The sequence below is a fragment of the Montipora capricornis genome, chromosome 11 (genome assembly GCF_036669925.1).
Source record: "Montipora capricornis isolate CH-2021 chromosome 11, ASM3666992v2, whole genome shotgun sequence".
Lineage (NCBI taxonomy): Eukaryota > Metazoa > Cnidaria > Anthozoa > Scleractinia > Acroporidae > Montipora > Montipora capricornis.
In genome coordinates, this window is record NC_090893.1 from 26,486,173 (window position 1) to 26,502,575 (window position 16,403).

At 40.5% G+C, this 16,403-nt stretch overlaps 1 protein-coding gene across 1 annotated transcript in view; it reads left to right on the forward strand.

Moving 5' to 3' along the window:
- The window catches only part of LOC138024068 (uncharacterized), a 43,398-nt gene that overhangs the window by 4,934 nt on the left and 22,061 nt on the right, over positions 1-16,403 (forward strand). Inside the window, exons 4-17 of the mRNA XM_068871157.1 lie at positions 212-290; positions 773-854; positions 1,248-1,302; positions 1,640-1,724; positions 2,418-2,486; positions 3,572-3,673; positions 4,291-4,371; positions 4,848-4,901; positions 11,487-11,553; positions 12,444-12,543; positions 12,932-13,042; positions 14,154-14,226; positions 14,741-14,833; positions 15,831-15,897. Coding sequence (XP_068727258.1) covers positions 212-290; positions 773-854; positions 1,248-1,302; positions 1,640-1,724; positions 2,418-2,486; positions 3,572-3,673; positions 4,291-4,371; positions 4,848-4,901; positions 11,487-11,553; positions 12,444-12,543; positions 12,932-13,042; positions 14,154-14,226; positions 14,741-14,833; positions 15,831-15,897 — 1,118 coding nt within the window. The remainder of the gene's footprint in view (positions 1-211; positions 291-772; positions 855-1,247; positions 1,303-1,639; positions 1,725-2,417; positions 2,487-3,571; positions 3,674-4,290; positions 4,372-4,847; positions 4,902-11,486; positions 11,554-12,443; positions 12,544-12,931; positions 13,043-14,153; positions 14,227-14,740; positions 14,834-15,830; positions 15,898-16,403) is intronic.

Below are 16,403 nucleotides of genomic sequence, written 5' to 3' on the forward strand. Positions count from 1 at the left end.
CTTGGAGCGGTCCGTACGCGGGTACCGGATGGGAAAATCCGGAATGCTGGAACGCGCGGGATTAGCCAATCACATTCTAGGATTTACGATGCTTAATAAAAACAAGGGTTACATCATTCTGATTATATACCTACACTGCCTATCCTGGGCTTAATAACGAAAAGGTAATACAACATGTAGTCAATTTCTTCTTCTATGGTTTCCATGGCAGAGGAAAAATGTGGGATGATTATGGAGGGATGGCATACAAAGGATCTATCTGCGGGAGAACGTCACTGGGTGTTGATGCGGTGAGTTAACATAGATTCATCGGGCCTTTTTCAGTTGAGCGACTTAATAATTAGGTTCGCCAATCACACCGCAAGCGTGTACACTCAAAAGAAGAATTTGATTCAAGAGGCAGATGCATACAACCGGCCTCAAAAAAGCCAGGGAAGACGCAAGCAAACAAGTCAGAAGCTTCTCTTTATTTTCGATTGCTGCAAAGAAATAGTGCCCAATATCTTCCCAACCAAAATTTGATATCTTCAATTTCTAGGGCATGGTATAAGTTATAATACTTTTTGCCTCCCCCCCCCCCCCCTCCTCTATTATTTGTCAATTTTGTACTTTACTTATGTTTTAGAATGGAGTATAAGTTTATTATCCTTTCCCATTCTCGAGATTCTCTTTAAGCATACATACTATTTACACGTTTATCTATAATGGATGAAAGGTGGTCAAAATAGAATTCCTGCCTTATTTTGAGCATGCGTGCTGTGCTTATTTGCAGTGGAACTATTGGGGATCCCTGGGCCCTTGGCTGGCGCTGTCCCACGAACTTGGACACAACTTTAATTTCGATCACGATGACAGTAAGTTAAAGATCTTTGATTTTTTTCTTCTTCCTTTTATACCTTTCCTTTTTTGCGAAGTCTGGCTAGCGTTGTGGTCTTCATGTAATCCTCCCACCTCTTCGATTGTACGTGGGCTGAGTAGCAGTTGATCTCAGCCTGACCCGAGGGTTTTCTCCGGGAACTCCGGTTTTCCTTCCTCACAGCTGCTTACAGCTGATTTCGACTTCCCTGGTAATCTATACTAGTCAACTGGGAACTGAGTAGTGAATTGTCTTATATTTGTCTTTATATTGTCTTTATGTTTGTAGTAGCTGGGGGAACTTCCTGCTCCACTCCCCCGAACCCAAGTGACACACCTTAACCGAATTGAAGTTTCTGACGTCGCAATAAACACTGTTTTCTTTTGCCTAGTTTGGCCGACTTGCAAATGTCTTTCGCCTCGTGGGTGCATCATGGGAAGCTTCAAGTGAGTAGCAATATAGTTCTTCCTCAACAATTTGTGTCCTTCGTTCTGAAGACAATATTCTTCTAATGTAAAATAATCCACTCGTTAAATTCGGGGAAAACCAGATTGCGAGTTTTCCATTTCACCACTACTGAAGATATCCTGACTGGCCTTCTTTGTTCCTACAAGTTTGTGAAACCAAATGCTTCCATACACTGAATGCCGAATAGAAAATTTCTGAATCGTAGAGTGGTCTTCCAAACGACGGTTAGCTTGGTGTGGCCAGCCAAGTTCATCTCTTTATTTATTTACTATTTCGTTACTTTTGATGACAATTTTTTGGCTTCTTTATGAACAGGACAAGGGTCCCTGGCTTTTCGGATTGTAATTTGCACAACATGTCCTCCATTGATGACAGTTGCCTTTACAACTTTCCGAGAAAGGTAAGGCATAGCTTATGCTTTCTAATGTAAGGGAAAACTTACGCGAGAAGGGGAGTAAGGTGTTCAAAACTAGAGACCTTGCGCTCTAAGGGCCATGGCACGCTTACTCGGTCAATGTAATAAATTATTTCGCGATCAGCTTTTTGGATGAATTTGAATCTCATTGGTGCTTAAGACGAGTTAGAAAAAATCTGTTGTTCGTCATTAATAGGGAGCTTTAGATTCTAGGACGAGAACCACTACAAGTACGAGATTTTCTCATAGAACAACGGCGAGCGCTCGCAAACCAGCGTCATTTTGGCGGGAAAAATATGATACAGTCGTAATTTTAGTACGAAGTTTTGTAAAAAAATGTTGTCATGTCAAAACAAGTAAACAACACGGTAGCAGTTTTGCCATTTTTCGATCAGCAAAAAGGCTCAGTTACCAGTAATAAGAATACCTGAGCAACCTATGCTGCTTATAAAGAGTAAGATTAATGGTACGGGCTATAAATTTTCAAAGTATTTTCGCTCAAAACGGGCAGTCAAAACTCGTACTCGTCTTCGTCCTCGTCCTAGAAACTACAGGTCCCTCTTAACTCTGGGCAGGACCGCACATAACCTAACTGAATGATGACAATGATGATGTTGTAATAACATTGAATTAATAGTAATAAACAAATAAAGTGATTTTATTTTCCGACTTTCTTAGGTAGTAAATTCACAGTGTGGCAATGGAATCCGGGAACCTAGGGAAGTCTGCGACTGCGGTACACCAGAGGTAAAAGCAGATTGCGCTTGCGTAATTCCTAGTGTGAGGTCGCTTTCCAGTGACTCGAAATCGTTTCCTTTGGGCTCCCATAAAAATCATTTGCAAGAGATTAGGACAAGTCTTTGTCTTTCTTTTGGAGTGGGCCAGAATACATTCAGAACGAAAAGAATTGGCTCGTACCAGATATCCAAATTGAGTGTGGATCAAATTACATTCATTCCCGGCATAAGTGGGGCTCTTCGGATTGAATACTGGATAATTATATTTAAAAATTCTTCGCCTAGGCTGCTCGAGCTGCTCCTTTCCTCGATATGGGTTTCTCGAGTATTTAACTCAGTATCAAAAGTACCACCAAGTAATATGCTTCCTGGTTTAATCACCGTTTGATCTTCTCACAACTGATCACAATCTTGCATTCTAATACCATAGCCCCGGCAGAGGTTCTCATTTCTTTATCTTCTGTTTCCGCTTCGCATCAACATTTCGTCCGAGCAGAAGAGAAGAGCCTCCTTAAGGGCACCCAATGAGCAAATTTAAGCCAAACGCCTTTGATAGACATTTTGAGGCTCCTAGTAATGTATAAAGACTCAGCTGAAAATTGAAGTATCCGAAAATTTAGGAATTGAAATCTTCATTTTAAAAATTTGTAGCCGAAAGTTACTATCTAAAAACTTACCAGCGAACCATTTACTCATCCGGCGAAACTGCTATGTAACCTCTTAAGTGCTCAAAATTGCAAGAATATCCCTTCCAAAACCGTAAGGAACTCCTTTTCCCTGTTTTCGAATTTTCACTTGATGTTTCAGTAAAGAAATCTGCAGCTGTTTGGCAACGTTAACGTGACTGAACTGAATTCTTAGGACAGTTTGACTCTCCCGAGTAACAACACCATTAAGTACAAAGTTTATCCTAGTAATTAAATGAATTTACTATTTAGCAGCATGGTTAGTTTTCATACCTTGTCTCTTAAAGTAGTTCTTCTGTTTTAGAGAGGAGAGGGTGGAGGGAGCCATTTGGATTACTTCACTTCCTGTGGAAAACCTTAACTCATCATTTTTCCACACGAATTTATGTCTAATCATATTTATTTCAAGGAATGCACTGTGCGGGATCCTTGTTGCGAGCCAAATGACTGCAGTTTAAAGAGTTCCTCCCAATGCAGTGATGTAATTCACAGCTGCTGTCAAAAGTGCCAGGTATATTTTATTTGTATTTTTGTTAAGTTAAGCGGCATTTGCAACTTGTATAACGAGACTTACTATGTCAAGGACATGTATCTGAATTGCGGAAAAAAAATTAAGCTTCGATGTAGGTCACCGCATTTGTGAAGGTTACTTGAGCAGTAACGAATGGGAAGCATAAAAAGTTAAGCCTTGAACGGGACTCGAACACATCGCCTTTGCGAGACTGGTGCAGTGCTCTGCTAGTTGAGCTTTTAAGCCAATTGGGAGATGATGATTTGAGAGCTAGTTGGTGATATACCCGTAGAGGATATGAATATGAAAGTACTTATTATTCTTTCTGCAGCTCAAACTAGTCTGTCAGATATATATTATAAATTCACAGATATCTTGGCGTTTCACAAGAATTAACTGCATGCTTAGCTTGTCTCCGTTAGTCAGGTAATTCTGACCTGTCAGGTGTAGCACAGCACATTTGTGGGTACTATTCAAAGAGCTACCGAATATTTTTTCCTTGCTCAACAATGCAGGGATCTAATTTGGGCCTCCGTATTAAATTGTGTATAATTTTATTGGACATGCTTGAACTGAAGTGCAATACTAATGCTCTCTTTAAACTATGTCAAATTCAGTTTTCTCCTCTTGGAACACTGTGTCGAAATAGCACAGGAGAATGCGATGTGCCAGAAGTTTGTGACGGAAAGTCTGCACAGGCAAGTAGTATCTAAAATAATCATAATCCCCAACCATTTTTCTCATACATTTATAAGGGTCCCAAGGTTTTGCCATTCTCAACAACTGAGTTGAGCTGTATCCTATAGTAAGGATATCTCAAACGCCACCTTTTGTTGTAAATGTGCATACCAGAGCCTCATTAGTGGTCGAAACGAAGTGTTCTTGAGAAGACTGTTGGTGATTGCCTTGCTAAGTACCCAAACGCAAAGACTAAACAACAGAAACAATGGCTTGAACCTCAAGCAATATAGAAGCTGCTTCAATGCCAAATAATAGCTGGCTTTCCAGAGCTGCTCCGCTACCCTCAGATAATTGCTGCGCAAGTTCAAACCAGGCATTAAAAAAAAATCTTTTCTCATCGATTTCCAGCTGGAGCGAACAAAACAAATGTAAAGACACAAAGAATTTTTCATTTGAAAGTGTGCATTTCTTGTACACTTCCCTTTCCTTCTAGTGTCCTTTAGATGATCACATCAAAGATGGAACGTCCTGTCAGGGGGAGGGAGAGGTAAAATTTTGCTGTTATCAACGTCATGCCTATCGCGTGTTGCATTAGATGTGATTTCATGCAAAATAATATATCCAGTTCTCCAGATTAGCAAGCCATACTTGTCGAGAGTTTTTTCAGGTGCATGAGTTTATGGTGAGAAAACAGAAATGGGAAAAGAATTAGCCTGTTGGTTAATTCAATACAATATCTGGAGCTCAAAAATTTATACTGGTCAGCTTTTAATGTTTAGCACGTATATACAGACGCGATGCCAAATGAAAACATCCCAAATCCTGATTTATCGTTTACATTCCGGAAATCGATCATTGCTAGAAAAAATGATCATTAATCGAAGCACACAATTCAATGAATGCAGATCAAACGAAAAAGACGATAGCTTGAAGTAGGTGAATGTTTTTAGAGTGCAAACACCGTGCCTCGCTGAATGGCGCCCTTCTGTAATAGAAACTCGTTTAATTTATGTTTCGTGTTGTTAGCTACTGGTGGGAAAGTACATGGGGAGTGTGAAAAAGGCAATTTTACCACAGCCAATCACAGCACGGCACATAAGGATCAATCCGCAATTTTGGGAGGGAGACTTGTGTACTAAAATTGATTTGCTTGGCTGCAGAACAGATTCTTCAGGTGAGTATTAACGTGTCCTGAATATGATTAGGGATAAACAATTTCGTATATTTGTACTTTGCTTAGTCAAAAATGACAGAATTTAGGAAATGAGCGTATTTAAATCTTGAGGAACTGTTTGAATTCATCAGCACTGAAGGGAAATTAAGGTTTACTTACACTGTACAAAAAAGGATAATAAATCGTTTGCCCCGTTTTACAAATATTTTCCAAAAAAATTCCTCAAGACGTTTACTTACGCAAAGGGTAAGGGGCGTACCGCTGACATCTTGCCTCTGTAGCATTCCACTGATGTGCGTCAAACCCTAACTAAAAAATATAAACAAGGTTTTATGCAGCAAATTAAATATACCTCGACTTAATCTTTCCTTTTTTAGCATCATCGTCCGCTCCCACCCCAATTCAAGGCCTTGGTGGCCTGTGCGTAATGCCACAAGGTTGGGCCTCCTGTCCTTCACCGGACGGAACGGAGTTGATCTTTACGTCTCCTGGTCGTTGTGGAGGAGAAGATTCCCAGTTCACTCTATCAAATGGCATTCTTATGCATAAATGTAGTAAAAAGAGAGTATGTCCCAAGGGAGGAAGAAATTATTATGGAGTTCCACTGGTCATTGACAGTAAATGTGACGTTACAGAGTCCAAGTTTGAAAGGACTCAAGGTGAATTTATGGCTTTGATGAATGTAGTATATATGTTCTGCTTTGTTAGCAAACAGTCAATCAACTATACAGAGAATCGGCTAGTTTGTGAGCAAGTCAGTCGGCCGAACTGTAAAATGGCAAACAAGTGAAATTAACCTACCAGTCAGTCGATCAGTCAGTCAGTCAGTCTGTCACTCACTCACTCAATCACTCACTCACTCACTCACTCCTTCACTCACTCACTCACTCACTCACTCACTCACTCACCCACCCACTCACTCACACACGCACGCACGCACGCACGCACGCATGCGTGCACGCTCTCAGTCAGTGAGTCAGTTTGTCTGTCACTCACTTACTCACTCAGTCACTCACTCACCCATTCGGCGGTGTGTCAGTCATTCTGCCTCTTGCTCTGTCTTTCATCGATAAGATCTGAAAATTAATTCGTCAACATCTCAATAGTCACAATGGCAGTGCTGGCCGATTTTTCGAAGGCATTTGATACTGTGGCCTATGGACCTGTTTTAAAAAAGCTACATAAACGGGAAGAAAACGGTTTGTCCAAATTGATGGCAATTCCTCTAGCACCATTGACGTATCCTTTGGCGTTCCACAAGGATATATTCTTGGGCCTGTATTATTCATTTTAATGTTAATGACCTATCTTAATTTCTCGGATCAGTAACTTTATATCAATACGCCGACGGCACGACCATATGTGTCCAAGACAAACCATCCAACATCGGATCAAGGATCAAGCCTTCTCGCCTCCTAGAAACTCAATTGCAGGAGATCCTCCTGTGGAACGACGATGTGCAGTTTAAAATAGCTAAGTGTTACAGCACTTTGTCCGAACTCAAGAAACTAAAAAACCTTGCACTTTTTCATGTTAGAACAGATCTAACTGAGAGTCTTGTTTTATCAAGAATTGGCTACAACTATGTTGTGTCCTACCCTCCTCTAGTTTATCTAGTTAAGCATTTGCAGAGTGTTTAACTATCCGCGGCCGCTTTTGTGTTAAATCGTTTTGCTAAAGAGTCGGGTGTGTTAGATCTTGGTTGGCTACCTGTTACTTACCGTAGAGACTTGAACCTGTCAAAACTAGTCTCCAATTCATTGAATCACTTACGCTGGCCATCATACATGTATCTATAGCATGAACGGTACACACAATGAGCGTAAGCTTACAGTACCCATAGTTAATGATACGCCACAAGACTGTGGAGCTGCAATATAATATTAACAAGCTCTCAGCAAACATGAGGCACAGTACTGGTCCCCCTGACTTTACACACAAGTGTAAAAAGTATTTTTGTTCACTAGCTAAGCTATTGGTTTGACCATTATCTTTTCCTTAATTATTAGTTGGGTATCAAGCATATACGAAAACATGTATCATTCTCCTATCCTTGCTTTGCTTTGATTGCCAGGGAGGTCACTTCGACACGTGTCTAGTCGGCTCTGCGTGCACCCGCTAAACGGTGTTGCTATGGAGGGAGTCAAACTTGTCTTATGGAAAGGATGCGAAAAAGAGGGGCTAGGCTTGCATTTCGTGGCTCATGGTAAGTCATGGAAAGGGCTGGAGTCTTGGACGCTGGGTCGGATATCATTCTATTTGATCGGCCATCATTTTCAGCCTCATCCAATAATTGACTCTGTAATCAATGGCGACAATATTATTGATTCAAATAGACTTAATTCACTACACTTTTATGTCTTTGACTGTTATCCCCGGCACCAATACACAGTTTATGAGCGTGTCGTGTGATTTTTAGATTGTCTAGGTTCCCTTGGTTTGGCTGATAGACAAGTCATCCCCGACGCTCGTATCACGGCCTCAAGTCACAGGCCAGGTTATCCAGCCAAGGAAGCGCGGTTACATAGCTTTAAAGGATGGTGTGCGGCACGGAAGGACCAAAAACAGTTTATTCAGATTGATTTGGCTCAGGCAAGTGAACTTCGTTTGTGTAAGTGTGGTCAGAAAGGATACTAAAACTAGCTGAGAGTAAGTTTGGGCAAAAAATAAGGAAAGCTGCAATCAGTGGCAACATATCTTCGCGTGAATTGCACATTAATTTTTTTTCGTGAAATGATATATGAAATAAATCGTATATTGAACTGCGGATATGAAATCAAGTAAAGCTATGATCTTTGCACTTATGAAGGTAATTTTAGCAAGTCCTGAATTTTTTCAGTCTTCTGTACGCAATTGCTAAATTTGCCTTCATAACTGCGAGGATCGTAGCTTTACTTGATGTTATTTTTCCTTTTGGACATACGTGATTATTTACAAAGTGTATGAAATTAAGCGATGAATGGCCAGAAAATTACATGTCTTTTTCTAAGCCAACCAGATGAAAACTCAATCAATATCCATCGCTCTTATTTGGTGTATAGGCGCACCTTGGAGCCGGCTTTTTGCTTTTGCCTCGAGTTCTCATTGGTTTTCAAGTCGCCCGCCGTAGAAGACAAAAGACTGCTTTAATACGCATGTGTCGAATAATTTGTTCGTACACAAGGACTAGCATCCTGACCCTGTCGAAGTACTAATCGCAAAGTTTTCGTGCGACGGACGGAAACCGGAAGTGAACATTCCGCGTGCCAGGACAATGGTCTCTCCCAGATTTCCAAACTAATCGTCAAGACAAGTTAAACCGGAAAACAGCTCACTTCCGGTTACCGTCGGTGGTTGAAAAACGCTGCACACTTGAGTTCCCTATGTCAACAAGTCGACAACACAAATGCATGCCATTTGGGAAAAACAAATGCATCGAATTTTGAGTTCATTTTACTTAGGTCTTTATTAATGTAAACAGATTCTCGAAACTAAACGCACACTATGGTTGTAAAGACTTGAATTAAACATCGTCATTTCCATAAAAGAATGGATGGTTCGTATATTTGTGTCACGTGTATCTGGAACCAAATTTTTTGTCATGGAGGTGTACTTCCAGTATTCAAATGTTGATGATGTGACGTGGTATGTCACATCAACGTGCGAATGGTGACTGTAAAGGGTTAAAATAAGGCCACAAACGCCATATCGAAAAGTCGCTAGGTTTACAGATGTTTGGTTGTCTGCAACATTAAGGCAAACAAACTTACTTTAATAGCCCCATGGAAAATAAGTAAAAGCTTATTAACTGAAAGGACAACAGTTGGCTAGCAATTAATGCCAAACAGTCGAACGAAATCTCTGTGGTCCCTTCTAACATGATCACGAGCGTATCAAATTGACCGGCTTCCAACTGAGTGGCTTCATAGTTCAGTTGGTAGAGCATTGCCTCAGCATCGCAGAGGTCATGGGTTCGAACCCCGTTGGAACCACCTGAATTTTTCAGGTGTCAACAAAGGTCCATTCACACTACAACAGTACTACATAGAAAACCATATATATTTCCCGTGTAAACTATCCGTACCATATTTTCACGAAATGGATCCGAAATGGATGGTAGGTACGGACCCCCTTTTATTGTTCAAGAACGTTGAGTAAACGCGTTTCCTTTGCGTAATATCTTTTGCATGACTGTGAGCCTACCGTATTTTACTGCGGTTTCTGAAGGGTTCACGCACATGTACTGTTGCACTATTTTGTACATGATTATACACCAACTTTATTCATTCAATATAATGAAAGGGAGAGATACCAGAGGTTATATCCGCCCGGATGTTACTGATCTAGAGTCTATTTTGATGAGGGCGGAAACCCGGACTACCCGGATAAAAACCCTCGGATTCAGATTGAGATCTACTGAAACTCAGCCCACATACGACCTCGAGGCCAGAGTTGAATCTGGTTCACAGAGGTGGGAGGTGCGGGTGATAACCACTAAACCATCCTGATTGCTTCCATTGTGTCAGAAATATTTGTGACAGAGCCAAAGTTAATTGCAAACGGTGAAAAAGTTTATCCGGACCACTTCTTAAATGGGTTCGAACCAACGTTTCCCAACCTACTATTGTAAATGCGCCTTTAGAGATGATTGCTTTAATTGTCCAGGTGACTGCGAGTATATCCTCTTTATTTCCTACTATCATTGTCTTGATGCTGCACTCACTAAATATAGTGATTAACCAATTTATTCTTTAACCATTTTTCGTTTGCCAAGCACGATTTCTTGTGGACTGTCGAGTTAGCTATATATCGGTCTAAGGTGAGCTTTCGCTAATTGTGTTATCCCTTAGATGCCTTTTCTTTTCTAACGACAAAACCGACTGTTCTTGTTTTTAGGTAAAAAATGTTTCTACCATCGTCCAGACAGGCAATGATTATGGTGACGTCACAGCGTTCTTTGTCTACTACAGCCAAGATGGACAGCGATGGAAGGTGTGGTCAAGCAAACCTCTGGCTCCTGTAAGTGCTAATAAGTGAAAAAAATGGAAAACGTCGTTCTCCAGAAAGCCATTCTTAAAAAAGAAGAAAAAAAACAAACAAACAAAGAAAAAATCAGAGTCGGCCATCTGAACTATTTTAGCATTATTAATGTAACTCAGTGAAATCATGCTTAAAAGGTGGATAAAGCCATCTACGGAATTATCACTGTCCAAGGAATAAGCTTTATTCAATTTTAATCATCTTGGCTGTCAATTGCAGGGAATAACCAGTGGATTACTGCATAGTTTAGTCCCGAGTTTTAACGCTCGGGTGATGGAGGTCACACAACAGAGAAAGGCTCCAGTTGATGGCGTTTCCTTTTCGAGGAAAGACCACAACACGGGGAGCTCCGTGGCCTACTCTTTGCAAACAATGATATTTTCACGTCCCACAGGGTTTTATTATATAATCGAGGATTTAGAGACGGGGCTTACGTTCCATAGTCTTTATTTAGACAAGAAGAGGGAATAGGGTTTGACGCAGTGGTAACAGCACTCGCTTTCAACCAATGCGCCTAGGGTTTGATTCCCAGACTTGGCGTCGCGTGCGTGTCCTTAAAGCGCAGAGAGCGACTGCCGATCCTGTAACCAGCTCTCCGTAACGAAGAGCCTAAACAGGACTTTCACTTGGCGTACGTGCGACATGGCCCATCCAGCGCAACCACTTCCTAAACTAACTAAGATACTAAACAACGTTTAGTGGCCTTTGGATAGCTAGGATCTGTACACGGAACAATTTCGGGAGAAAAAAATCATGAAATCCGATCTACAAAAATTGTTCAAGCGATTTTTTTTTAAATGTGCAAAACAGTAAAATGTCTGGGCTTTTAGACTTTTTCCTTTTCTGGTCACCTGGGATGCCAAGTGCGTTTTCAATTTTTTAAAAAACATGAAGAAGAGGTGCACTGAAAACAATTGGCACTCGTTCTTTCCTCCACAGGCGATTTGTTTCAAAGGAGGATGCAGTTCCTCTCTAGACTCTCAGTGCCGAGATCTCTGGGGACCAGGTACACTAATGTCATTTGAACTAGAGCGTTGGTGCAATGAATGCAACCTAACCTCCATGTAGCCGGAAACATAAGCAAAAAGTTTAAACGCTTTCAAACGCTTGCCTCAGTGACGTCTAAATGATCGTGAGCCCAAGATGATCACGCGCATACTTGCTTTTACTAGCTATTTAATGCGTTGTAGCCTAGCTGGTGACTCAAGTGTCACCATCACATTCAAACGTTTGGATCGCTTGACAATACCAACAACTGTTGGTGGCTCACGCCAGTTTCAAAGCTTTCAAGTAACATTCTTATTACAAGGTTTGCCACTACAACGCTGTATCACTTAGTAGCACTGTTGTGATACCATAAGAAACACCAAACATTGCTGAACAAGATGTGGTTATTATTGTGACGCAATATGTCACCGTGGCAACGGGAAAGCACCCAAATGACACCCTATATTTTGGCTTTAGTTGCTCCTATCTCAAAAAATAACTTTTAATGGCTGCAAACTGATCAGAAGGCCAAGGATAAACTTTCTGCAAAGTTAAAAAAAGAAAAATGTGCAGCTGATTCAGAGCCACCATAAAATCTGTGATTTCATCTTTTAAGGTGGTTCTGATTCTACAGTACAATTATTGATGTTTGTAGAGCATGTTTTAATAAATAGCTCATATGCCATGATGGCTGAGCCGATCAAAACTCTAGAATTGAATTACCCAATCGATGCTCTGGTTTTTAAAAACTTTAATTATCTCATGAGAACCATGAATATTCCGTGAGTTTTAAATATTCGCGAGGAGAGAATCAACTCTGTAACAAGTTACGGTGTTGTAACAAAAGCATTGGTATATCAATTATTTACATAGTGGTGTATCTCTCCCATTTGCTATTTTCTTCAATAGAGGCTTTATCTGCCCCCACTGCCTGTTACAATGAACTAAACCGTAATGGTCAGGGTTTCGGTGCCTGTAGCTCCCGGGGGAATGTTCCCTGCGGTAAAAGGTGAGTGACAATTAAGTGTATGTATAGTTGTTGGCAATGAGTTATTGGAAAGTCGGTTGTAAATCAGTTATGCTCACATAAACAAATAGATTCCAGGTTGCCGGCGTGCTTCTGTTCAGTAATCGTGAGATCACAGATGACGTCAAACTGTGTTAAGAACAAAAAAGTGGCACACGAGGTGATAGCTGAGTGTGTCACTGATGTTAATAATTGTTATAAGTGAGTGGTCTCACCACCAGAACTACGCCAGCGAATTTCTTAGTTTCTGTTATTGATATCCTTTCTCAATTTTTGTTATTTCATATGCCTAAACCAGAAGTGTCTATGCGCATTCATATATATTCTTCTTACCACTTCGTTTTGTTACGTTCTGTTAATTTGTCAACAGCCATACGAAATGTGGTCAGCTGCAGTGCTATACAAACGCAAGAGACTGGCCAGTGGTCGATTACGGGAATTATTACGAGTTGAAAGTCTTAGCTACAGGAGATCGATGCAGGTAACTTCATTGGTGTTTTAAATAGCCCATTCCTATCTGGGTCCAGGCTCTCCAATTATAAAGGAGGGTCATTGGCGAAAGTAAAGATGGGAAAAAACGGGGGGAGGGAGGGGGGGGGGTAAGGTAACGACTTGTCTTTCTGACTCTCTGTTTCTCTCTGTTTCTTGGTTTTCTCGGCCAATTTTTTCATTTGGAACAGGCTACCTAATTCTTGTGATGAATTTAGATTTTTTTTTTTTTCAAAGTTTTTTTCATAAGTTGTCCTTCCCTGCAAACAAAAACGTAGTTACCATTCTGAAATGAAAACTCCTCTTCAGGTTTACTTCTGCCGGTTCAAATTGGGATCCACAAAGAACCATTGATTGCCCTCCGAAATTATGGCAGTTACACACTCCGGCCAAGGGTAAAAATAAATTGTGGAAGCCTTGTGATTGGTTATCAGAGTTAATTCTGGAAACTGTCTTCAAGGCCGCAAGCCAATTAATTTAAGAAGCAGCAAATAATAGGCACTTCTGTCATCATCAGAAACTAGCATGACTCTTGCAAAATCGTCGTACATCTAATTAGACGCATTCCCCGATTTATCCACACTTATGCCCTGATATATCTGCCGTGGCATGAACAATAACCTTTCTACTTGAGGCAAAAGACACATATAACAGAACATAATCTTTCCCTTCTTGGCAGCGAGCAAAATTAAAGTTGGGGAGAAGACAAAGGGACACTTTGTGAGGCTTATTAAAGTTGTCTTGCGTTTAAATACAAGCGTGGGAAGCGCGGTGTCCTCATGGTTAGTGTGCTCGACTCCGGAGCGAATGGTCCGGGTTCGGGTCCTGGCCGGGAACATTGTGTTGTGTTCTTGGGCAAGACACTTTACTCACACGGTGCCTTCTCCACCCAAGGTGTATAAATGGATTCCGGAGAAAAGCTGAGGGTAACCCTGCGATGGACTGGCATCCCATCCAGGGGGAAGTAGAAATACTTCTAGTCGCTTCATGCCATGGAAACCGGGATAAGCTCCGGCCTGATGGACCACTTGGCTCGTATGCAGACTTTCCCTTACCTACCTTAAATACATGCACTTTTGGACATATCTTATTCTTTACATTAGGGCAGTGTCTCGTAAGACAAGTGGTGGGAATGTTGGCATGGTCAAGGAAGGAACTGCTTGTAAAAATAATAAGGTAGAATTGGAGAGCACGCTATTGAATTGTTTGTGTCAAACATGTATAGAGCGGTTTTCAATTGAGTGTCCAAAGTAATTAGCAAATTACTTTGGTTTTGCATCACTTCACTCAGAGATTGGTTCAAAGTTCTCGCGCCATTTTGTCAACCAATCAGAAGTGAAACCAAAACCAACTGTGGCTTGCGCGTGCACATTTGCCCGCGCTTTGTGTCGGCGACGTGTAATTACTTCGAGTTTTGATTGGTTTACTGGATCGTCCCCGTCCTTTTTGATTGGCGAAAGTAATTACTTTGGGTTTGGTTTTACGACACTTGATTGAAACTCTCTTTATTACTGTGGTATCGCAATCTTATTTTTGAAGTTAACCTATCAGAATCGCCCAAATAATTCAAAGTAAATTATTGATATCTTTAGCATTTTAAATTTTGTTACCTGTCTACTTACTTTTTACGCGTAGCATCGTTAAAGGAAATGTTAAGGTGATGTATAGTTTCTTTTTTTTAATTGTGCAGATCTGTGTTGCCAACAAGTGTACTGGAGTAAAACAGTCATCGTCAAACGACTGTCCAAGAACTCCTGATGGGAAAGAATGTGGCGGAAAGGGGGTAGGTCTTCAAGAGTAATAAATCATTATCTTCTGACCGGACCAGCATCATTTGCAAGACCTTGCAGGATTCGTTGATCAAACAATAGACCAAGTAAAAGAACAATACAGGTGCAGCTGGTGAAGATTTTGAAGAATTGCGGATCAACTGGTATAACAGAGAAGAGACGTAAAAACCAAGGCAATTACTCAAATCAATTGTAACAGGCAATAAGGTCGTTGACTGATCAGAGCTCAAAGTTATTACGCGACTTCTGGTCACTTTTGAAAGCCCGGAATGAATTCCCATGGTCAAGTCGCTATTTCTCTTTTTTCCGGTTTTGTTTCTTGATTTAATTTGCTGAAGCAAAGGCATATAAAAAAAACCAGGAAAGATTTATTGCAGCTCGACGTTTCGGGGTCATCATGACTCCATTATCAAGAGACTAGTTAAATAGCAAGCAATAAACGGCCTAAACAAACACCATGGCGCTGATGGAGTCCGTTTGCAGGGTATGTGGGTTATACACGTGGTCACTTACACGAGCGCGTAGAAGGGCACACTAGAAAGTCATCTTCGATTTAAAAACATTATAACCTCCAATACAATAGTGAAATGCCTGAACGCTTCATTGAGCAATTTCACACTATCACGAAATGTAGCGGCAAATTTGATTGCCTCGTTAAAGAAATGTTATACATTCGCATGCGTAAACCAACATTGAACGAGCAAACGGATTCCATCAGCGCCAAGGTGTTTGTTTAGGCCGTTTATTGTAATTTATGCTTATCTTGTACCTTCCCTTATTTGCATGCGATTCCCAAAGCCCATGGTCTCCGTCTCCCATCACGTTAATTTTCAAAGACGTCGGTTTCACTGTTAAGGTCTATCGCTTTATCACAGCTAAGAAACTCTAAATTAAAAAGTAACTTGTTTACCGAATAAACATATAAATAACGTTGAACTTTCGCATCAACGACCCTTTCGCTTATGATTTTTGTTTCTTCTCATTCTCCAGGTTTGTACAAATAGAGGAAAATGTTATTGCCAAGGAAATTTAGACTCAGAAACATCTTGCAGATCAGGTAAACATATAAGTCAGATAATTATATGTGAATGTATTGAGGCTTTTAAAACAAGGGAAAAAACTATTTAAAACAAAATAGAGATGAAAAAAATGATTTTTTAATGTGAAATGGAAGGTTTGCAGAATGGGTGATTTGCACTAAAAGTAGAGACTTCCATATGGTATTAGTTACATTTATGAGTAACAATTTGTAAACCATGCAATTTGTAAACCTTAAAAATTTCTTGTTATCAATTTTTTAAAGATTATTTAGTGGAAACCGACATTTGTTGAGGTGATAGGCACTTTAAACTAAAGTTAGTCTTTTTTTGCTTTAAGCATTACAGATAAGTACCGTCTCCGGTACATTGTTTTTTGATTAAGCGAAATGTGAGTGTGTAATGGTATGTTCTCTAAGGCGGCTATCACCTCAAGGAATGTTTCCACTTCATTAGTTCTCCGAAATCGTCCCACGTTGTATTGTGTTTCGAACCTATTCAGCTTTTGAAGTCTCATTTACTTTTT